Raw genomic sequence first — 24011 nt, forward strand, 5'->3', positions numbered from 1 at the left:
TCATACGAAGTCTAGTTTTACCTATTTCCTGCATTTTTGAGGGAGAGAGGTAAGATCAATCTGAAAATGTACATCTACACTACAAAAACATGAGGATTAGGCAGGAATGTTTTCTCCTCAAGGGTAGAAGTTAAGTTCAGAAGGTTTGAAATCCTAGTAAACAGTAAGGCTGCATCAAATATGTGGTTAACTTCAACAGCTGCTAGAAAGACCTGGACAACATTATTTGATTCAGGAGAGAATAGAAAAGCCAGTGAAAATGAAAGCCAGTGTCCAGTTTAGGAACAGACAGGCCTTTCCAAAGAAAAGACACCAAAGTGAAGGATATGATCACGCTAGTCCTCCAAAGAGAGAGCTCTGTCTTTTGAAGTTTGACTGCATTTTGTTCCAACAGTTGTACAAGTATTGCTTTTCACAGAAGCATAAATAAAATGCTACTGGTAGCACACATCCAAAGTCTGATACATTAGCTCTTTTGATCTGTAAAAATGTGAAGGAGTCCAGGCTGATAATTTCTGAGGTCACAGAGCACTGAAGGAAACTTTCATACTCAGAATATCCAGAAATTACATTTCTTCTCTTTAACTACCTTGTTAGGCTGTGCCTGGGTCAATATTTACCTGGATCAGTGTTTACTAAGCTGGGGTGCATATTTACTCACATTTTTAGTAAAGGGACTTCACTGCTAACTGTGAAGAACAGTTTATTACACTTAATGGGAAGAAATTATTATGCCTAGTGTAGGAAGAAGAGACAGTCTGTAGTACCTAGTGAATGTGGAAGGTGAAATGCTAGGAAGCTGTTCATAAAAGGCCAGGTGTGAGATACCAAGGAGGTGGAAAGAGTTCCCATGAGGCAGCCAAGCAGGAGATCTGTTTTCATCCCTTCCTGATGGGGATTGGCACTTACCTGATGGGGATTGGCACTTAACTCTCTGTTTTATGAGAGCTTTGAGGCAGACTTGCCTGCCCTTCTTTACCACAACAACCACAACAATGCTAACCTGACTTTGATCATCAAAGCTGGGATTTATTAGAAGGCAGCCCAAGAAAATGCCTTCTTCTCTAGTGAAAACTTAGAATTAGTAAGAATCTGTATCTCTGGGACACAGGACACCATGTTCCTGCAGAATAGATCCTGTCCTCCTGCTTTGGTTTCATTCCAGGAGCTTTCTGGATTGCAATAAATGTTACCCATTTTTTCCCAGACTCCCTTAAGAAAGCCTTTCTTTCCACACCCAGGGACAGATTATGTCAGTTCCTCTGAGGAGTCTTCAACCTGTTCTGGCAGCACTGAGTGCCTGCTGGACATGCCTCTCTTCCAGCTCAGCCACATGCTCCAGGAGCAATTTCCCCAGGAAATGCTTTCTCCTTACAGGGCAGCATTCACCTCTTTCCTGCAGAGATTTCCACTGGACCCAGGTAAAGCACTCACCAGCAGGCAGGCCTCCTGCCTTCTTTCCCACCACTGCCCTTTGAAAGGTCCACAAAATAAGCTAAGAGCAAGTGAAGCAGATGCTATCCATCAAAATTTAATAAAAATATTGTTATATAAATAACATTAACATGCAGTTGCCTGTAACTTTCTGGGAATCCGTATTTGGAGCAGCATGTAGCTCTAAAAGTTTGTTAAATTGGAGTAATAAAATCACATAGAAACCAAAACTGTTCTAATGATGATTTTTTATATTGACTAAGCAGTAGTCAAAGTAGGTCAGACTGGGAAGGATAGCTGATTGACACTGGGCCCTGTGTATGACCAAGGGCTGTAAAATTACATAATCACTTAATATCGTTCTTTGGTTGGCAGTTTTTTCTATGGTTGTTTATTTTCTGTGTGACACAGCAGGGGGCAAAGAGTGGGATTCAAGGAATGCTTGTATCAGAAAGGATCCGCATTCCCATGGAAGCACGAAAATATTGTGTGTGCAGAGAAGGGCAACGAAGCTCGTGGGGAGTCTAGAGTGTAAATCCTAAGAGGAGCAGCTGAGGGAGCTGGGATTGTTTAACCTGGGGAAAAGGAGGCTCAGGGGTGACCTTATCACTCTCCACAGCAAACTGATGGCAGGACCTAGCCAGGTGGGGGTTGGTCCCTTGTCCCAGGCAACCTGCGGTGGGATAAGAGGAAATAGCCTCAAGCTGCATCAGGGCATGTTCAGGTTTGACATCAGGAAGAATTTATTCATGGAAAGGGTGGTTTGGCACGGGAATGGGCTGCCCAGCAAGGTGATGGAGTCACTATCCCTGGAGATGTTCAAGAAAAGACTGGACTTGTCACTGAGGGCAATGGTCTGGTTGGCAAGGCAGCGATCAAAGTTTAGTCTCAATGACCTTGGAGGTCTTCTCCAGCTTAAACGATTCTGTGATTTCTTGATTCAAAACAATTATTAGGATATTACATCAATAATCTATGTCATAAATCCTCTCCCATTCAGTTGCTCTGTTCCACCTAACTCCACTTTGCATTTCAGTAAGGGCTGGCCACCTAACACACTAACTCTTCTACTTCTGGGTATCAACAGGTAAAATAAATGTTTTCATTGTTTCTAAAGCTCATAGCATCTTTTCCCCTCTGAACTTCTTCGAATGGACTTCGTGAAAGAAAACAGAACCCCCAGTCCATCCAGCAGACACCCTGTGCTCCACCTGTTACCACCTATATCTTCATATTTTGGTTTGAATCCTAATAATGCCTAAGACAAGGAGAAGGAGAGATGGCTGTTCATCCCCACCCTGCCTCCAAAGAAATTACTGAGGCATTCAATTACAACACCCTTCAACCCCATGACAGATATCAGAACAAATGTATTAAGGCTTTGCTGTGAAAGGATACGAATGGGTTTTGTGAAGCAAACTGACAAAAAGTTTACCCTGACCTGTTCCTCATCAAAATCTTGCTTTGAAATGTTTTTAAACACCAGATGCAGCTGGTGACCAAGGTTCAAATAACTGACATTACTAAGATGCAGCCAAGATTTCAGCAAGCCTCGTGGTGACACTTCTGGACAAAGATAAGGCTTTGTTGTAAGCATGAAAGCTTGGAACACCACTAATCATATGTAGGAAAATGTCACAACAAAAACCATTAGCAGTCTTGAATCCAGTGGAGAGGCAGGGAAAAGAAGTTAGCTTCAGAACTAGGGGTGAATAACTGATCCTTAAGTTTTAGAGTGAGCTATATAAGGAATCTGTAATGTAAGATGTCTGATTACACCTTTGTTCTACAGAGACCAAAACTAACAGACAATTACTCTACCATGCTTTCTTCCACCAAAGGAGAACAATTTTAAGATCTGTTATAAGGGCTCTTCTTGAATTTAGATGAGAAGGACAGCTAAACTTTCAAGAGTCTATTATGTTTCTAAAAAATCCTGACTTCTTTTAAGCATCATTTTACAGGCTTTAATTTCAGATTTGCACCTGGTCTTTGCCTAGGGGCAGAAATAAAAAGGATGCAAGTCAAAACACAGAGACACAAGCCTTCAGCATTTAGATAGGACAGCTAACAGCACAGTGAAGTTACACATGTTCACAATGTGTTCAGTTTACTAAATAAATAGCAATTATTGTATTTTCTCTCATTTCAGTTCAGACTTTCAAAAGTATGTAGGAATAAAGATTTTGCATTTTGTCTTCCAGTGACATTTGCATAAAACCAGAAATTACTAAAATAAAATATAAATTTAAACAATAAGTCAGATGCCTCTTTCATCCCATATTTTTAAAAAAATCTCTTCTGTCTCTTAAAAAACCCTAACTAACCAAAAAAAAACCCACTAAAAAAATTAAAATATACAAAAAACCACCAACACAAAACCCAAACAGTTAAAGCTAATTTCCCCTCTGTTTTGCTGTCCTGGTGAGAAGGCAGCGAAGGAAAAAAAAAAAAAAAAAAGCAAAGTTTATATAAAGCAGCTCTAACCACAAATGTTAGAATCATTTTACTAATGAAAACATGATTTTCCTATATATCAAAATCATGCTGTCATTTGAAAAAATACATGCAAACTCTATTATTAGACAAGAGAATAATGTATTAAACTATATACTACTTAGTTTGACAATGATTATAGCATAAGCAAAGGCAGGTTGATATCTGTTTAAATAGTTTTAGTCAAAGCTAACTCTTTTCTTTTGATACTAATCTCTAGTTTGCCTAACTCAAAGATTAATTTTATATAATTTCCTTGATTTCCAAAATCTATAAACAAGAGAGAGAGCTAAACATTTTTTTCATTAATGAATCGTAAACCCCCCTGTAGTTAAAACCAAGAAAACTTTCCTAAATATATGCTGTGGGGACATAAATAAAGTAAGTAGGATGAATTACAGCTAAGAATCTGTCTTATAATGTGCAAGTAGTTTGGGATTGTAAACAGATGAAAGAGAAATAAAGCAAATGAAAAGGAAGAAGGAGGAAAAGAAAGCAAAAGAGCTGATAAAGTTTCTGGCTGCAATACAGGAGACATATCATTACCATATGATCTAATGTGGGTGTCAGCCTGGATTGTGTTCATTGAGAGAAACATTTTTTAACTGTGCTATGGAATAGAAGCAGGAGGGTTTTCCACCAAGTGACAGTCACTGAGCTGAATTTACCCCCTCCTCCTTTCCACACCTGCAAAGCCTTCTGCCTGGGTTGAATATTTAGTTTAATTACATCTCAGCTTTGAGAGCTCCTGTTGCAAATCCCTGGATTAAAAGGTACGGTTTTTAGTAATTCTCTTGAACTATGCTGCACTAATAGAACTTCGGGCAAGTCTATGGCAAGAACTATTTGAATTTTAAAAGAAGCAAGTTAAAAATCCTCCTAAATGTTTAGTAATGTTAAGTTTTCTATGCAGCACTTTTGTTTCTTGGAAACATGAGAATACATTCTCAAAGACTGTGCAGATTTCCTACTGTTTATTTGACTGTTCTGTCTCTTGTTTTGATTTGTATAAGCACTGCTGTAGTCCTTTCTTTTTCTTTGCTGTAAACTTTTACAGCAGTATATTCTCTGCAGTCCAGTGTTTAGAATCGGTGATATAGAGAGTGTAAAAAATCCGTGTATGCTTACATTTCTGCTCTAAACTGCGCTCTGTGATTTCTTTCTCCTGTGTTTCTTCATATACTTTTCAGACACTGATGAATATAATTTCGATTTCAGAGAAAAAAAAAGCGTAGTAGCAAGTTAAACGGGCTCTGTGTATGCCTTTGTAATGTTAGAAAGTGCTGTGTTACAGGCTACAAACAAGGGAATCATGATTAAAGAAAGTTCTTATGAATGAAATAGTGGAAAAGAAAATTCATGCAGTTGAAACTCCTGTTAACAGAGTTTTATTCTCTAAAACTTCTAACTCCTGTGTTTGCATATATAGACTTTACTGCACAAAATGGGCAAAACATAAAATGGAGGGGAATTTTTTGAATCTGGAACGTATTGTTTAGCTTGTCTTTGTGGAATTTTGAGAGATTTCTGACAGTAGGTGAACTAATAATTTACCCTTAATATTAAGGTAAACTGACAAGAAGACCACCAGTAGAGTGGTGACGTGAACTGATGGAGCATATTTTCAGGGGTATTTTAAAATGAAATGTGGCCAAGCTACATTTGAATCTATGGTATAGACTCCTATGCTTGTGGAAAGCTCTTCTTCCTTGTAAACACATAATTAAAGGAATTTTAAACAGTTATATCCTGCAGACATAAATATTGTGTCACAGAATTCAGACTTTTTTTGTTCTCCCTACTCTTTTTTTTTGTAAGTGAAGTGTAAACATTTCTTGGTCGTACAGCTTTGTGTATATCTTTCCTTTTGTTTATGTTCAATTACACACGCAAACAATAGGAATAGATACACGTGTCTGCAGAATGGATGCCTATATGCCTGAAGATATCTGCTCCTATATCCTTATCAATATGTGTCTGCTGTTTTCTCTGTTGTACCCTCAGATTATATAATTGATATCCTTTGTTGTCCGGCAGTTTTCCTTTATAGCCAACTCTTTCTGATTTCATTAAAGTTTTTACTAAACAGGCACCAAAGGAAAGGTCTGCTACAAGGTTTAACTGAGATAAATGAAGTCATCAATATTAATGTGAATAAGAAGCAAAGTGTGAAGACACTTCCAAAGTGCCTTTGCATTTGTTTTTCTTTTTTGGCTTTTCTGAATGGTAGCAATTAAACTACAGGATAAGATCCTGATTGTGCATTCTTGGGATGGGTGGTACTTCAGCAGTGACCCTGAGAGGGAATAAAGAAGTTTTAAGTATTTTAAAATGTTTTAAAAACGTATTAATACATAAAAAAAGACTGAGGATGATCTTTAAAGGTCCTGACTGCCACTGCCATTCAAGGACTAGCATGCAGCATTCCCATTTTTATTGTTGTTAATATATATTCTGAAAATTAATTTGCACTGGGGAAATGTTTTATTGGTCATTTTCACAAAGCAGTTTTTGTGATGAATGGTGATGGTTTAGCAAATTTTTCTTCTCATCTGAGATTATTAATAAATTGCATTGTTATTTTACAATAATTTGCACATGATGATTACTCTTTCAAAACTCATATTTTAGATGAAACCCTGGTAACAGCTCACTGCCATGCATCAACAGCACTTTGCTGTGACACCCTGACACGTCCCTGTGCACTCTGCCTGCCTGGCAGGGGTGCTGGAGGGAAAGGGACACAGCCCCAGTGCCAGTGGGGAGCCAGGGCAGGAGGAAGCGCAGGAGGATGATCCACATGGGGACACAGCCTGCCCCTGCTACGTGTCATGACTTTGCACAGCTCTGGCTGACAGGACCCACTAAAACTCTCCAGCTGATGTTGGGGTCTGTGATCCCCCTCAGCACATGCTGTCAGTAAGGTGTCTGTTCCAGGAACAGAAGTACTTTCCTGTCCAACTAAGAAAACAAATATGTCCCTGAAAGAGGCAACATAAACAGTGTTTTACTCCACGTGGTTTCACTTTGAAGTCTTTGGGATATCTGAAGATAGTAGACACATGTCTTCCTGTCAGGTAGATCACAGCAATATAGGCTATGATTTTAAGACACCAGCATATTTTATTAGGCAACCTAATCATCTTCTCAAGAAGCAGACCTAAAGGTTTCTGGAGAAATGTACTCTTGGCACCTGTAGGTAGAAATTCATAAAGGAAATTAACTCAGACACAACATATATTGTATCTAAATCCAGTCTCATAGCTTTTTTATGTATTTAGCTTTTTTCTTAACACTAACCATTCCTTTTAGCGTACCTGGTGGTAGCATGTTAGAAAGGCAGGCTTCAGTAAACTCTCACCTAATATCATCTGTCCATTCTTGTCATCTACCTGGTAGGTTCCATATGTCAAAGTAGAGAGGGAGACAGTTCTCCCCTTCTGCCTCTCCCAGTTTTTTATCCAACAATGAATATGGAGCTGGAAATTGCTCTACCACACCCCAAGCTGTTGGATAACTTCTTCTAGAAAAGGAAATAATCCCAGCTAGCACCTAGGCAAGGTGTTTCTAAGATATTGATCTGAAGATGCAAGTGGGCATTTTTGCTTTCATTACAAAAAGCAGCATCTGTATTTAGGACTACACCCTCCACTTTAAGAAAAAGCTTATATATAAATGACAAGTTTCCCTTTGTGTCACTTGGCAATTTGAAGGCAGATTTGGTTTTTGTTGCTTTTTTTTTTTTGGTTTTTTTTGGTGGGTTTTTAAAATCCATTAAAATCAATAAAGTATGAACTCCATTTTATAAATACACAGTAAAAAAATAATATTCAGAAAATTAGCTATTCTTTACAGCTTTGGTACAAAACCTGCAAACAGTTGTGCAATTTCTCCTTAATGGACAGCAAGACAGAGTGTGTTGAAATGCATCTAGGCCTAAGTCCTGAGAACATGTATTTAAGCAGCTTTTCTTGTTAATGTCTATGGCAATACTTACTTGTAAAAGTTGTTCCTGGCCATGAAAGTCTGCACAATGAAGCCCTGAAGTCCCATTAGAAATTGTGCACACAACACTTCAAGCATCAATTCAAATGCTTATGCAGTGCAAAGCAGAGGCATCGCAGGGTGTATGTCAAAATTTAGAAAGAAAGCCAAGTATATTCAGTATAACACAACATTGTATTCCATTTTATTGTGCTGTTCGAACTAGGAAATAAGTATAGTGCATTTAAACAACTAAAGACCTTCCCCTCTCTTTCCACCCGGTCACTAAATCCTAATCTTTCTCAGTCAGTTTTACTAGGCTATAATTTAAAACACACAGCAAGCTGACGATTAAAAATATTTCTCAAGACATGAAATACTGAACTACAGTGAGTTTGGGAACCTCAGGTTTGTCCCCAGGGTCAAACCCATTGCTATGAAATAAATGCTAATGAAATCAAATAGACTGTTACGTTGGCAGAAGAGAGGCGCATGGAAAATGTGGCTTATTGCTTTGACTCTTTTGCATAACAAAGTTAACAGTGCTGCCTATTCCTAAAAAATATTACTCTAAATATGCTAACAGATGAGTTTACAGTTGCCTTCAAACTGCTCTGCAAAAAAAAAAAAAAAGGCCTATTGACAAGCAGCTACCAGACTCCTATCACATAACTGTCCTATTTTTACAACTCAGTTTTCTTTTGTTGAGAGGAATGGTTATGCAATTGGTGGATGTGCTGGACCTCCTTCAGGAGGAACTTTGGGAAGCTTTGGGAAACCGCTACTTTTGTTGTTAATCCGCTGCTTTGAATCCTAGGTCCTGCCGGGCGTCCATGAACTGAGCCATGAGGAGGCTGGCTCTGCTCCTTGTGCTCCTGCTGCCAGCATGCTTGGCCAAGCCGTTCCACCAGCAGGGCCTCTTTGACTTTATGCTGGAGGACGAGGGCTCGGCCGACATGGCTCCGACGGACGATCCCGTCATCTCCGGCTTCGGGCCCGTGTGCCCCTTCCGCTGCCAGTGCCACCTTCGCGTGGTGCAGTGCTCGGACCTAGGTAAGCCCAAGGGCACCTGCAGAGGCTCTGTGCTCACACTCCAGTCACGGGCCAGCAGCTGGGATGGTGAGGCTGCCATGGACTGTCACTCCCTCACTGGCTTTTTGCAAAGAAATGCACTGCAACTATCCTTAACCAGAATTTACAAAGTAGGCCACAAAGCCCTGGCAAGATGGGCATTGTTGTGACCATGGAGGATGTTTGATTTTTTTAAATGTATATTTTGAATGTGTACATTTCATTTGTTCTTTGAAGTGCCACAGATTTCTCTTGCGGAGAAAATAACTTTTCAAAGTATTCCTTCAGATTAATATTAAATAAATGCAGTGAGGTCAGATGTGGGGATGGAAATATTTTAGAAGGTTCTAAATTGTGTGGTCTAAGGTCCAATACCTTCAATCATACTGTCTAGTACCTCAACATAGAAGTCATCCAATTTCCATAGGAATATATAAGCATGAAATAAGCAACTGAATCCTGGAACCAGCTTTTTGGAGTAAAGAGCTTGGAAACTCACCAAAATAATGAACACAGCGTGGAATTCCTTATTAAATATCTTCCTGAGCCACTATATGAGCTGAAACCATGAGAACATTTCTCACAAACTCTCCTTACTCCCTTATGTAAGGGAGGGGCTTGTGTGCACAGTCAGAGTAGCAGGATATGAAGCCATGTCTGCCATCATTTGGCTTTTCCATGCAGAAAAGTCTCAAGTAATGAAGTTGACTTCACTGAGACTGTTCTTAGTTTAAACCAGTATAATTCAGTCTTAGTGTACCGTGCAGAAAATCAATTAGAGTTGGTTTTGCTCACAAGAAAACAGACAAATAGCTTCTCATGATTTTATAGAGCTTTTTTTTTTGTTGTTGTTTTAGTCATCCTAGCTCTTTAAATGCATAGCTGGGTGTTTATTTTTTCTTGTTATGACGTTGGCTTTGATAATTACTGTAAATCATGGCACAAATCCACCAATTAGGACCTGTGTCTCATTGTGTTAGGGGTTGTATAATTACAGAAAGGAGGTGAAACTTTAGCTACACCCCTAGAAACTTCTGTGAATTTATTAAACTGAGCCACGTAATTATGCAACGGATATGTTTGGCAAAGACCCAGTGAACAATGCAAGCCAAGCTGCACGAAACAGAGTGGGCTAACCTAGCCATAATTTCAGAAAGCTTCCACAGTACTGTCCCCCTTGAAAAATGGGGTTTATATTGTCATTTAGGTGTCAGAGAGAGCAAACATGGAGTGGGGAGTGGGGAGTGGGGAGGAGGTTGCCCCACATGCCATGAAAGCCTTAGGTTTTATTGTTGTTACACTTAGTAATGCTGATGGAATTTAAGTTATTTAGAGAACTTGTTCTCAGTCTGCTTCAGTTCTGCAGAATGTAATGAGCTTTCACTTGGTGAAAAAGTAGAGACATTCACACAGGGACCCTTCGCTCCTGTACTTGTTCCTGTGGTCATGCACTTCTTCACACACACATTGCATAAGATATTTCTGGGCTAGTAGAGTCCCATACTGACAAGGAGACTCAGAAATACAGCAATTAATGCCCCAGGTCAGTGTTTCCCAGATAATTTCAAGAGGGGTGAAAAGAAAGAGATATATTTTGAGCTTTCTATATACCCACATGCTGCATATCATGCAATTAAAAGATTGTGCTTTTGGATCAGCTAGGCTGATAACATCCAGCCATCTGGTACAAAGGAAAAGAGATCTCCCTGGGCTCAAAGTATGCATCCCTGAAAAATAATAAATAATATTTCCCTGGCAGAGCTCAAGGAAGTATTTATCAAGCAGTGCCAGCCTTGGCATTAAGTTCCAGCCATCTTTTTCCCAGCCCCAGATGGGAGGCTCATGGAGACACAGTTGTGCTGGCTGCCCTGCAAGCAAGGACAGGAGAGCTGTGTGCCACCTGCTCACAGGCAAACCTGCCATCTACTCTTCTGAATTCACTTCTGTGTGACACACCCGGGCAAAGCCATATTTGTACTGACTTGAGACAAGGCAGTTATTTGCCTTTTGCTGCAAACCGTGGAGGTGACCTCGCGCGCTCCTCAGCTGTGGGATGAAGGACGCTCGTGTTTCAGGGATCAGGAGCACAATTTGCACACATGAAAATAGCAGTGACACTTCTGCCTTTCTGTTAACCTGTGCTCCTGGCCTGCTTCTCCCTTCAGCTCTGGGCTTTTCCAACCCAACCAAATTAGCTACATCTGTCCTCCAAAATTGTCAAATTTAGTTATCTAGTCCCATGGGTACTAGTTGAAGAAAAATTTCAGGCACAGTAACAAGGGTCCTCACAAGGACATATTAAGACTTCCTAAATAAATTCTCACAAAGGAAAGTTGAAACCTGAATCAGGATCCTTTCCCCTACTCACTCTCTGGCATGGAAGGAGTGTTTACAGCCATGAGTCCATGGGTGCAGGGGACATGCCAAGCAAGGCAAATGGAGGACCCTAACATGGGCAGCATATGGAGACATTTCCTCTTCCTCAGCCTGTTTCTTTTGTGCCTAAATGGGCATTTGCTATTTGTAGGTTTTTGCTTCATAAGGAAAAAAACCAACCATCTGACACAGGATTATGTGAATAAACCACAGGAGAACTATTGAATCCAGAGTCCAGAGATCAGGTTTGCCCCTTTTATCATGAGCATTGGATGGGAATAGCAAAAAAAAATAAAATCCAAGTTCAATAAAAACAGTGAACAAAAATTCCCAGTAGTCCAATTACACTCTTGTCAGCTGAATTTTTGCATTCTTATAGTCTTAAACTTCAGTCACATCCTCCTAAACACATACCTACAAATTAATTTATTTTTGTTTCCCAGCCAAGAGCTGAGTTGACAAGAAGGATAATGCTGCCTTCCTTCTCACATCCTCAAAAAGAATTCTGTCTAAGTTTTGGTTACTGACGGATCAAAACCAGAACCCCATTGCCTAGATTTCATGAGATGTATTACCTTTGCGAACAGGCTCAAGGATCTTATCAAGGAAGGCCACTGTGCTGTCATTATAAGAGTGCTGCCTTTTATTAATCTACCTCCTGTTGTTAAAAGGGAGCCACAGGTTCACTTTTTGATCATGCTTCACTATGAGGCATTGCTATGCTATACCCAGGCTTTCCATAGGAATCACAGGCATCCTCCTTATTAGAGCACAGTACAGGTGGGGAGTAACTGATGTAGCTGCTCAGAGGCCACTTTTCCTGCTCTAAAGTAATATATACAGGGAAGATGTGCAGTCAGCTGGGCAGGCAAACACGCCTCAGAAACCCCAGCAAGGATTAATAGTTCTGTTTAAAGTCTCATCCTCCCAAAGGGAGTCTCAAGCAAAGTTCATCCCAGAGCGTCCTGGTCGGCAGGAGGATGCATTTGTGATTACTCATCCCTGCAGCAGATGCAGGATGCTTCATAAGCACACTCAGAGGTGGTGGTCAGAGCTTTCTTTCACCTTCAGATAAGTCTGGCAGCCCATTCTAAAGGAGCAGTGTCTCTATACAGGATGCAATGAGATTGCCCTCCTTGGAGAGTTACAGGACATACTGGGGGGCTCTCCATCTGTGTCACTTGGAGTATCCATGGAGGTTTTGTGGTTTCCTAAAGGTGTGTGAGAGAGACATGCCAGCAAACAAATATCAAGTGGTATTACTTCTAAAATTCAAATCTTGCCCACACCTCAGAAATGCAGGGTTTCTCCAGCTTATATAAAGAAGAGTACATTAGACCTTGGCATGGATGCTGGAGGGTGTGTTTGAAAAGCACTTTGAGATCAGGAGATGAAAGGTTCACAGATATGTAAAGTATTATCAGTAATTATTATCTGGTAACATTAGGCAGTTTATCTGAACACATAGAGTGTCTCAACATATCAACTGATGGCTCTTCTACACTTGAACCATCGTAACATGGCAATTTATTTGTTGGCAAAAGATAATTTATCTCATTGTAAGAAATCTTCCAGAAATATCTGAACAACCATTTTCTGATTTTGACTTCATGTGAGAATCTCATTTTTCACTATAAAGGAAATTATCTCCTTTACAATATACCATGTTTTGAAACATAATCTTTAAGGCTAAATGCTCAGCTCAAAATCCTATAGGTAAATAAACATGCAAAAGAAAGCATGGATTCTTAAGTGACCAGGCATTAACAAATACAATTTTTAAATAAAAAAGTTTTTGTGAATTTACGTCATCACTGATGGGCCTTTAGGACAAGTTATTCCATTTTTATGGGTTTTTTTAAAATTTTTCTTTTTTTTTTTTTTTCTTACAATAAAGATTAAAGTCTTACTCCTTTTATGTTTAATAGAAGCTGATACTCTCATGAAATCCCCTGGCTTCATAGAACTGGATCATTTACCAAACTATTGTTATTAAAAAGGAGCCATGAAATCTGGGAAAGTATTCTGTAACTTATACTGAGAATAGCATCTACACCACAAGACCCTGGCCTTAAAACTGACATTCTTCAGCCCAACATAACTAAGCCTGTCAGCAAGCACAGGCCATTGGGCATTCCACATGCTGACTGGGTGAACTCTTAAAGTGTTGGATGTCAGACTGGAGGATCTATAGGAATTATCATAGGATGTGAAGGATCTGAGAGTGGTCTGCTTCCCTTTCATAGTCATTGGGTGAGTTAGGCTGCCCATGCAGGGGTTCATCCTGCCTAAGGTAGATGTCAGTGACAGAAACACTCCTCTTGGAGAACCAAACTGCCAAGACAGGGCAATCACCACTGCAGGTTATAAAACTTCTTTCAGATTAATGAAGTTATGTTTTTTTAAAAAATTAAGGCAAGGAAAAATAAACCCACATTGCCGTCTTTGTTTAGTTATAAATTTGGCATGGATTATTAATTTTTTTGTATATGCTCTGGTTCAATACAATTTTGGGGACGCCCTGGAAGTTAAAAAACATTAATTAAAGCCCTGTGCTCAGTACATTCTGAAAATGTATTAAATGAAGAACCCAATAATTAGAAAACACTCTTGAAAAATTGTCAAGAAAAAAAATATTGGCCTGGATGTAGACTATTTCATATTAAGAATAAGCCATTATCTTTGCCAGCATGGCAGTAAAAGACAGGCCTTCTTGCACCACCACTTGAATTACTGATGTTCCAGTTTCAGCTGATAAACATGATCCTAGATGAAAATTAAGCCTCTCTAAGTACATCCCTTCCTATTTACTGCTTACTCCAAGGTAACAGCGACCAGTTTTGTATGTTTTCTTTTTTGGTCTAAGTGTTTTTAGATTTGTTTGCTTGCTTCAGACTTGGAAATGCCATTTATGAAATCCTGGTGGCAGGAATGGAAATGCAGACTGCCAAGTCTAAGTGATACAAGAAGTGACTGTTTTCTGGCTTGCTCTGTCACAATTGTTCATTTCTAAAATCTCCCAATGCCATAATAAATAGCTAATAGATAGCTAGTAAAATGTGAGTAAATTCAAAGTGATTATAGGTCATTATAATGTTTAAACCATGCTAAATAAGCATTCCTTACATGACCTAGTGTTATGGACTAACAGGTGTGACTGGTATGTGTGTTATGTTCTTAACACATTTGTAGGGAGTGTTACTTGGTAAGGGATATAGCTATTTTAAAAATACCTGTGTTTTCACAACAAAAAGCTTTAGGTATTTAATTGTGGAGGGTTCTCAGCAGAAGAGTTCTCAGTAGAAGAGATAAAGAGACCAAAAGCTCCTTCCCAGTGTTCACTGAGAACCCATAGCAACAGGGAGGAGATCTAGGAAAACAGATCCTGTGTGAAAGATAACCAATGATAACAGCCAGAAACTTCTGGTATCAGCACCCAGGTCTCCAGAAAAACTCTGTTCACACAATCTAGTTACCATGGTATTTTGTAAATCGAATTTTAAGCAGATTTTCAAAACACCAGTTTCAAACCCAAATTGGATTGTCCCAGCCTTATCAAATTTGGATTTGGTGGTCTATAATTTGCTTTACAAATGCCCTGAATCTTTGATTCAAAGGAAGTGGTCCAAAAGAAGGTAATCAGGTTACAGGAAAATAAAATATTTTTCTGAATATATTTTATTCTTTTTCTAAAGTTCATATGAAAAACTATCTTTTTCAAACTATATTGCCATTTTTTAAAATCTATTCATCCTGTTTTCCATGTCTGCCCTGACAAAAAAAAATATTTATAAATGCTGGAATTATATGTCTCTTTGGCTGTATTGTATTTAATATGCTTACACAGAGCACTGTTGTCCTTTACATTATGAAAGCAAAGTAGATAGATAACCACAGAATCACAGAATATTCTGAGTTGGAAGGGACTCATCAGGACCATCGAAGTCCAGCTCCTGGCCCTGCAGAGAACAGCCCCAGGATTCACACCGTGTGCCTGAGAGTGTTGCCAAGTTATTCCTGAGCTCTGCCAGGCCGGTGCTGTGACCCCTTCCCTGTGGAGCCTGTGCCAGTGCCCAAACACCTTCTGTGTGAAGAACCTTTTTGAATATCCAGTCTAAACTTCCCCTGACACAACTTCAGGCCATTCCCTCGGGTCCTGTCACTGATCCCCACAGAGAAGGGATCAGTGCCTGCCCCTCCTCTTCCCATCATGAGGAAGTTGTAAATTGCAATGAGGTCTCCCCTCAGTCTCCTCTTCTCCAGGCTGAAAAAAAGAGTAGAACTTGCTATAGGGCTTCTCTGCAAAGACAGAGGTGGAAAAAATAAACACTGAAACACGGGGATCTCAAAACCAAGGACCACGCCTGCATGGGTTTTTTGGGAGGAAAAAAAAATATATTTGTGTTGCAGTTTTCAACTTATGGAGCCAATTAAGAGATTCAAACAGCTCTCTACAAATGACCCTGATTTTAGTGAGATTTCATTTGCTATGCAGGCAACTCTACTGCAAACCTCACCTGCAGTAAATAGGAATTGAAAAAGGGGAAAAGCAGTATTTAAAGAATTTATGTACTCTCTGCATGCATACTCACGTGAGGGCGCATCCAAGAGGGAACCCCATACCATCTCTGTGTTTGTTACCTGTGACATACCTGGAGTGTTTTTAGTTTCTACAAAAACCTGTTAAGGAGTGACTGCTTACAGTTTTAATTTTAATAAGAAACAGAATGCAATAATTATATTTTACAAATAGCAGTGAAAGTGAGAGACCACTTCTGCCCACCTAATGGCAACTTTAAGAATTAATGGCAAAAAACTCAAATGGATAAATTATTATAGAAATGTCACAGCTTTTAAAACATTTGCAAGTTTAAATGGGGCTACAGTCTGGTCTTGTAATACAACATTATCACAACAAAAATGTGCAATAAAACATCTCAGAACCAGTTTCTGCACCTCCTCTACCACTTAAAATGTGAAAGCCTAGAATGATTTCAGTTTCTATGCTAGAGTACATATTTTCCCTTCTACTCTTCCAGAGTGGACCTCAGAAACTAAAGAGTTTGTAAATTAATTAATATTTTAGGGTGACGTGGAAGAAAAGTGTCTGTAGTGGTGCAATAAACAAACTCATTGCTGAATATCTCTACCTAAGAGATATAGGAGCAAAGGCAAGTAATTGAATTAAAATCTTAACATTTTCAGGATTAGGGGATAAAATTTACTTTCTCTTCTTTATTCTTTCACTCTGCGGCAGAGTTTACATCTTTTGGGCTGGAGATGACTGGTAGAGTTGCAGAAGACCTGGGGAAGCTCTATCACTAAATGTCTCACAAAATAAAAGGAGTGACAAAGTATATGTGCCTAAGAGTTACAAGGGTATATAAAACACCTCTAGTAGAAAAAAGGAACTAGCAGGTCTGTAGATTTCCTAATTCAGTCAGGGAATTCTCTTCCAAAATTTGTTATTCACTGTGTCCAGTCATGACCACAGCAGCTTCTTCCATTTTATGATTGCATGACAACAATTCTAAAACATTTATGAAAAATGGCTGTGTTATGTTTAGAAGTACCTGAAATAACCAGGAACATATCTCTGCCCTCAGGTTATAAACTAGGGCTGTGTAATGACCATGTGGTCAGAACAGGAAGGGGTAAGTTTGCTTGAAACCAGAAAAGACCTCCCCCAAATGATTCTTTATGACATTATGGTAGAGCCAATTCTGGTAAATCTCAAGGTAAAAATTGAGGGAACTATCCTCAAATTGCAATGTGTTGCCTCTTGCTAACTTAAACTGCAGCAGAGGTAAACATCAAATTGCATTACTCCAAAGGGTCATTCAAAACATAATTTGCTATATAATGCTCACTTTTCTGAGTCACTGAAATGCTCTCTTATGTCTGCTGAAGGAATAAATGTTTCACCTTACTGCGTGAGCACTTGTAGATAGCACATCTGCCTTGCATCCCCTTTGAGTAAAGCCATTACACACATGGTGCTGGCAGATTGCATGAATCACACGGGTCACTTGCTGCTCTCTGATGGGATGTTTTATGTCTGCAACCACAGCAGTGGGAAATGTAACACTGATGATTCCAGGAGTTAACTAGAAAACTCATAATACTTGATTTTTGTTTCATTTAATGTCGTAATCCCTGAAGTCTAAAGATTATTTCAGAGTATTTTTCTGCCTATCTAAAATGATAGGATTCTTCAGAAGTCATATACATTTGAGACCATTGTAATTAAAAGTCAGAAGTAGAAGTTACATGAATTTTAGCTTCAAAAATGTATCATTACTCTTAGGTATTAACTTTTGGAGCCAGGAGAATAACTCTATCTGTACCAAAAATGTTATGAATTATGAAAAATAATTCATAACAGCTATGCCTTGCAATATTCGTTATGCTTTGAAATATGTGTTCACTACTCAGAGTGGGTGGAGGTAGAAAAGAGCAGAGAAAGCCACGCATTCACTTTTATACCTTTGCTAGGGCTTTTATCATTATTAGCACTATCATAGTGGAGAACTATGCATTTGATCTCAGTGTGTGTGATTTCATGTCCATTTTTCTGTGTTTCTCACCCTGTTCTGGGAAGCAAAGTTATAAGTACTTGGGGGAGGAAAATACTCCATGTAGTAATAGGTCAGCAGGTCTACCCTTGTGAGAGGCCATCTCAGCAGGGAATGGAGTTTGTTTTCTTGTTCTTTCCCATGGGAAGGGTCAGACATATACAAAACCTAAAATGGATCTTATGAGACTTTCAGACTGCCGAACAGGAAAAGTATCTGAAAAATGGTTGTGAATCATCCTCAAGAAGATATATTTTAAGAACCTTATTCATTCCATAGTGGTTTTTATATCTAATTTATTAGCAAGAGAGGAGAAGGTAGAGAAGAAACTTTTAGTTTGAAAGTGGGAGAGAGAAGGAGGCCATGGATACTTGTCTGTAGAAAAAGACAATGGTTTCTTATTTCATGGATGCAAATAATGAAATTACTCCTATTTGCAAATCCCACACAATAGAGAACAAATTTCCAGTAAATACTGTAGCACATTGCCTGAGAAAGTATCAGCAAACTTTTCTAAGTCAAAGCATTCAAGGCAGTTCCTTGCCATCCTTCCAGCAAGCAGTCCTTGGATCCAGCTATTTTTCCGTGACTAATTGTCCTGACCCTGTAACCTTGCCTGTTTCCTCATGTGCCCCAGAGTCCACTCGGGGCATGGCTGAGGTCGTTCACCCTGGGAGGATTGCTGCCCGTCAGTGGGATGCAGCAGAGCTGGGCTCGGGGCAGGAGAGCACACAGCAGAGAGCAGAGACAGCAGCTGGAGAGGCTGCCTGCACTGGGAGAGCCGCCACTGATGATCACGGCTGGGAATTACACACAGCTCAGCCCAAATTCCTCAGCTGGCAGCAGCTGCCTGCGGAAACTGAGAGAGCCTTGAAACGAGCCCCATTTTATGGCCCCTGTGATAATAATCGTAAGTGTTGCAATGTAGTAACACATGTATCCGAGCTAGAGCCTTCAGATGTCTCTCTGCCTTTTGGCCCGTGCTCTCCAGCTGGGAAAGCAAAGGTTTATTCAGAGGAATGAGCCCCATCCCTGCTGCTTGTAAAATGGATAGGTGAAGGAAAAGTCTACCAAAATACCCTCAAGACAGCAAAAAAATCAAACCACAAAATTGTAAAAGCTGTTTATCACTGTCACTGTTCACATATTTGTGACTTAGACTTTGTGGTCTCAGTCTGGGAAAGATGCAATTGTCAGGAAAGCGTCCTCATCTCTGGGCTGCAGACTCAGATTTCTACTTGCTTGGTTTCCCTCGCTGGCCCCATAAATCTTGCATTCCTTTTTTGCACAGTCGTATGGCTTCAGAAGAAGTGTGGCTCCATGCCAAAACACAGACTAACTTGTGGCTCTCGCTGCCGAGAAGCTGGAGTAGCGGGCTGAAACCTCTGCACAGCCAGGAGGGCTCACAATTCTCCCTTCTCCTTTGTGGTTTGAAAGATTCCATGGCCACTTGATCTCAGCTCCTGTAGCTGAGCAGGTTATTCCTTCAGCTGCAGAAATAATAAAGCCTGCTGTGTACACCAAAACCCATGACATCCTGACACTATTCCCAAATTCCTGCTGCATGTCCCACACCTGTTTGGCCGGCTGAAGAGCAGCATGTGCTAGCTGGGCTGGTGCTGTGCTACCCAGGAGAGGGCTAGCCACTGATTGATTCTCTCTCAGGGCCCAAACAAGGGGTGAATTATGCCAGTCTTGGCCCTTCTCTGCCTAATTTCCCATCTCATAACATCTCCAGGCCCACCAGCCTTCTGTCCTCTCCAGGAGGGGAGGCTATCACAGCAGAGCAGCCAGACACTGCCATTTGCTTAAGAAATGATGACAGAAGGCTACACCTCACAAGGATGAGATCCCACAGAGACAAGCTTGATTTCTGCAAAGTTACCTTCTCCAACCTCCCACTAAGCAGGGATTCCTGGTCCATGTAACATCTCCCCACCAAAGGTGACTGCGGATGAATCTTTCTTGTGTGAGAAAGAAATTGGTTAACAATCCAATTATTCTGGATTTTATTGAATAAATTTTGATGGTGCATGTTTTCTCAAAAATCTGTTCAGTAGCAAGGAAGTGTTCAAAAAAGTTAGGAAAACTTCTGTCATGAATAATAAAAGCTCATCTTATCCTAAGAAAAGAAAATACTCAAACTTCCTCACACAATTTTTTTTGCCATTTTGTAGCTCTGTGGCTTATTCTGTTCTTCATTTTAATATGCATATACATTTTTACACAAGTAAAAATATACTGGTGGGAGTAATTGTTTGCTCCAGGTTGACAATGCAGAACAGTAGGAAGTTTCTGCTTATAAAAATTCATAAGGGATATGAATAAGAGATCTGAGCTGGGCTGCAGGAACTGATGGCTGTTAAGTTTCTATAAGGAAGTAAGGATTTCTCCCAAAGAAATATTTTAGTGCAAATCAAAAGGGCATTTTGACTAAAATACATGAACTGGTTAATTAAACATCTTTTCTTTCCAGGAGCTTTAAACTCTTAATCTCAGTGTAAACAAGAATTTTGGAAGGGTGGAGCTATACCGTTTCCTCTTGTTTGTGAATAAATTAATTTTTAAAAAAATTATTTATCAACTTTAATTTTATTCAGCAAAAATTTAAAAGAAAACATATGTATTTTATACATATAAAATATGTATAAAATACATAGATATATGAATATATGTATTTTCAATTTAACGTTAGAAAGGCAGATGGATCTAAATTTTTAATAAGTTATAAGTTAATTTTAGGAACTAGAAACCTGAAATTCTTCTGGGGAGTTAAATACCCAACTGTGTAGCACTGATTATTGACATAAAAGCTCAGACTGCTATGAGAGATTTTCATATGGCTTTTCAAGAAGCAAGTTTTAATGTACGGAAACATCACAGCTAAGAGCTGGAATATCTGAGTATACTGTTCTTAAAATGATGGAGAGGAAACTCAATTGATATTTTCTGACACCAATTTTCCTTTTGGTTGGCATTACATAAATTTCACCAGAAGTTATCAGTAGGTGGGTGTGTGATCACACTGTGCAGCATGGCTTCAGAAGTACACGGGCATCTCCTGAGTCTCTCAGAAATGAGTAGTAAGGACAGCCCACAATTCCCCTCTAAACTTCTGTCTCCCAGACAGAAGAACCAAAAAAATCTCTCTGGGACATGACAATTCTATCCCAGGAGCCATCTGAGCTTCCAGTGGGATTACAATTTTGTCCATTTGATTTAAACTCTGCCTCACTGTCACGTCAGTTCAGGCTCCCCACTCATCCGAACTGGCTGCTGTTGACCAGAAAGGTTTGGAGCTTTCCTCTCCAGGCTGGGAGCCTGCAGCACAGGGGTGAATTTGCACTACACCAGTGCTCCTCCCACATAGATCTCTCTGGAGGTTCAGCAGCTTACACAGAGACCTGGAGCTGCAGGCTGAAGCACAAGCCAAGGTAGATGTGGGTCTGGTGTACACCTCAAATGCGGTTTAGTCCTGAATTATTAAATGCTGATTTTGCAGGTCAGTGTCCAGGTTCACACATTTATACACTCTTCCTCCACTGAAGAGCTTTAGATTATGCAGGTTTCAGCTGAAGGATGTATTCAATTGCTTTCACTGATAATGCAAGATCTCCACAGCAGCTGGTATGCATCCTGTACTCGTCTACACTTTGCTCTTCAAAGCCCACACAAATCAATTAAAAAAAAAAATATAATGTTTATAGCTGGTTTTGAAAACATTTTAAAAAATCAGCTTAAGGAAATGCATTACAATATAGGTGGGTTAGGTAATAAAAAAAGCTCAACTCTTCAAGGGATGGCAACTATACTCCGCATGCAGAGCTATTATTGCATTGTACATCCATCTTAGTTTCTAGTACAAGACAGGAAAATAATGTTATAAATAATTTTCAGAATGGATTTCTGATTATCAAATTTGTCTTATCTTTATAATAAGAGACATTAAAAAGTCTAACTTTATTGCTCTGAGAAATTATCAGTTCTACTATGTTAATGAATAACACTTAAGCTTTTAGAAACTGAAAATTACAGCTGGAAGTTGTGGGGGAAGTTTAGTCTCTGGCAAATTATCCCTTCTGTAGCAAGCCAAGTGTTCCCCAAGTGCTCTTACAAGGTGTGTTCCAAGGGCATCCCATAAAGCATGGCTGCATAGCTCTTGCACCCTTTTGTCTGCCATAACCCTTACTGGATGTACCAGCCTACTAATGCTAACATGCGGACAACCAGAGCACACTAATGCTACTTTGAGTATAAGCCATTAAACCCTTCAGGTTAGGTTGTTTTGTTTTTTAATATGTGAAGAATGCTAGAAAAGTTGCTCGACTGTAGGAAGTTATAACAAAATTATGGTCTGGAAAAAGCAGAGTTTTTGGGAAAGAATTTTATAGTTGCTGACATCAGTCCTGTTCACTAAAGACAGAAACTGTCCAAAGACAACCAACATGCAAATTATACAGTATCATATTCTTATATGTTTGGAACTCTAGTACTACACTTCTGGAAGTAATGAGGGTTTTGCAACTGTTGAAGTAAGAACCAAGTCCATGCCTAAATGAGGAAAAGTTATTTTAGTAATATGAACAATCTTAATCTGTATCAAATATTTGTGCACTGAACACCAGTAAGGTAAACAGGATGGGATGTGAGTTTTGGCTGGTGTCAGTTTATGAATCTTTTATTAGTTCATCCCAGGCCACATGATTCTGCTTTTTAAAACCTTTGAAATCTGGTGTAATTAAAACTCAGATAAATTTTTATTGCATTCAGTTTTAATAAAAATGTGGTCAGAATATTTTAATATTTTTTATCTTACCACACTTTTCTCTTTACATATACACACATATATTCTAAGAAAGGATTCAAAGAGAATGAGCTTTGCTACACACAGCAAGATTTTGACAGAGAAACCAACATTCTGTGTGTGAGAACACATGTTTGATGAGCAATAAGTATCACAGAATCACAGAATTGTTGAATTTGGTCATCAGCTCTTGAGACCCTCTAGGCCACTCCCCTGCTTAGGGGGGTGCTTGGGGTGTATCCAGACAACTTTGGAGCATCTCCAGGCATGGAATCCCAACAGCCATGGTGGACAAAGCAGCTTTTCCCTGGGAAGCATTTCCCACTGTGTTTGCAATGCCGTGCTTTAGTATACAGGGATTAGTGTACAGGTTTAAAAAATAACATATATAGGTATATATCTTTCGTCTGAGAAGAATATTTTGCAGTTCACCATCATTCTGGGGAGACACTGGAAATACTTGCAGGAGATCTTTCCCAGAAGAGTTCAAAAAGAGCTTCAGGTATACTAGTTAAAACCTTTACTGGTAAAAAGACAATTTTACCCAGAGAAGTTCACTTCTGATACATGCCCATATAGAGACTTTATTAGTGTCTAAAAAAATTTTCCTAACAACTATTCATTTACCATTTCACATTCTGTTAAAAAAAAAAAAAAAAAAGCTAGTTAGGAAAGAACATTTTAATTTTGTGGTAAATCAGAATGACTGTAAAAGGTTTGTTTTATTCCAAGTCACAGTATGAAAGGAAAGCTGGGTAAAGCAAGTGTTATTTAACATTAAATAATTTCATTTCCATGACTTCATCAGACTTACATATCAGCTATTCAGAAAATAGTCCCAAAGAGAGTCTTTAATTTAAACTGTCTGATGTTCTTTTGGCAGTTGTAGTGAAACCAAGAGATTTGTTCTCCAGAAAACTTGGACATAGTTTCAGTTCAGAGAAAAGGGGGGAGGTGGATTGGTAGTTTGGGGTTTTTTTAAGGTGGACTTTACTACAATTTACTCAGTTACTGTCAAACAAACTGTATTTTTTCTGGAAATTATTATAATTAACTATCATACTTCCTTCAAAAAGCCTAGTACACTTTAAAAGCAGGAAAGGTTCTCTGTTTGCGAAAGCTAACACCCAGAGAAAATAACAAATACTATGTCTCTGTCCAAAAGAATTTTTTATTCACACAATTCAGTGGAATAAAACATGTTAGAAATTATTTCCCCAAACTAAATCCTTTGCTTCAAGCCATACCTCAGATATTTTCTCAGAAAAGGC

General features: G+C 39.2%; 1 protein-coding gene across 1 annotated transcript in view; it reads left to right on the forward strand.

The window, feature by feature from the left end:
* The first annotated feature begins 4463 nt into the window (after positions 1 to 4463).
* The window catches only part of DCN (decorin), a 38753-nt gene continuing 19205 nt past the window's right edge, over positions 4464 to 24011 (forward strand). Inside the window, exons 1-2 of the mRNA XM_058804901.1 lie at positions 4464 to 4703; positions 8732 to 8967. Of these exons, the coding sequence (XP_058660884.1) occupies positions 8760 to 8967 (208 nt within the window). The 5' untranslated portion in view covers positions 4464 to 4703; positions 8732 to 8759. The remainder of the gene's footprint in view (positions 4704 to 8731; positions 8968 to 24011) is intronic.

The sequence above is a fragment of the Ammospiza caudacuta genome, chromosome 5 (genome assembly GCF_027887145.1).
Source record: "Ammospiza caudacuta isolate bAmmCau1 chromosome 5, bAmmCau1.pri, whole genome shotgun sequence".
Lineage (NCBI taxonomy): Eukaryota > Metazoa > Chordata > Aves > Passeriformes > Passerellidae > Ammospiza > Ammospiza caudacuta.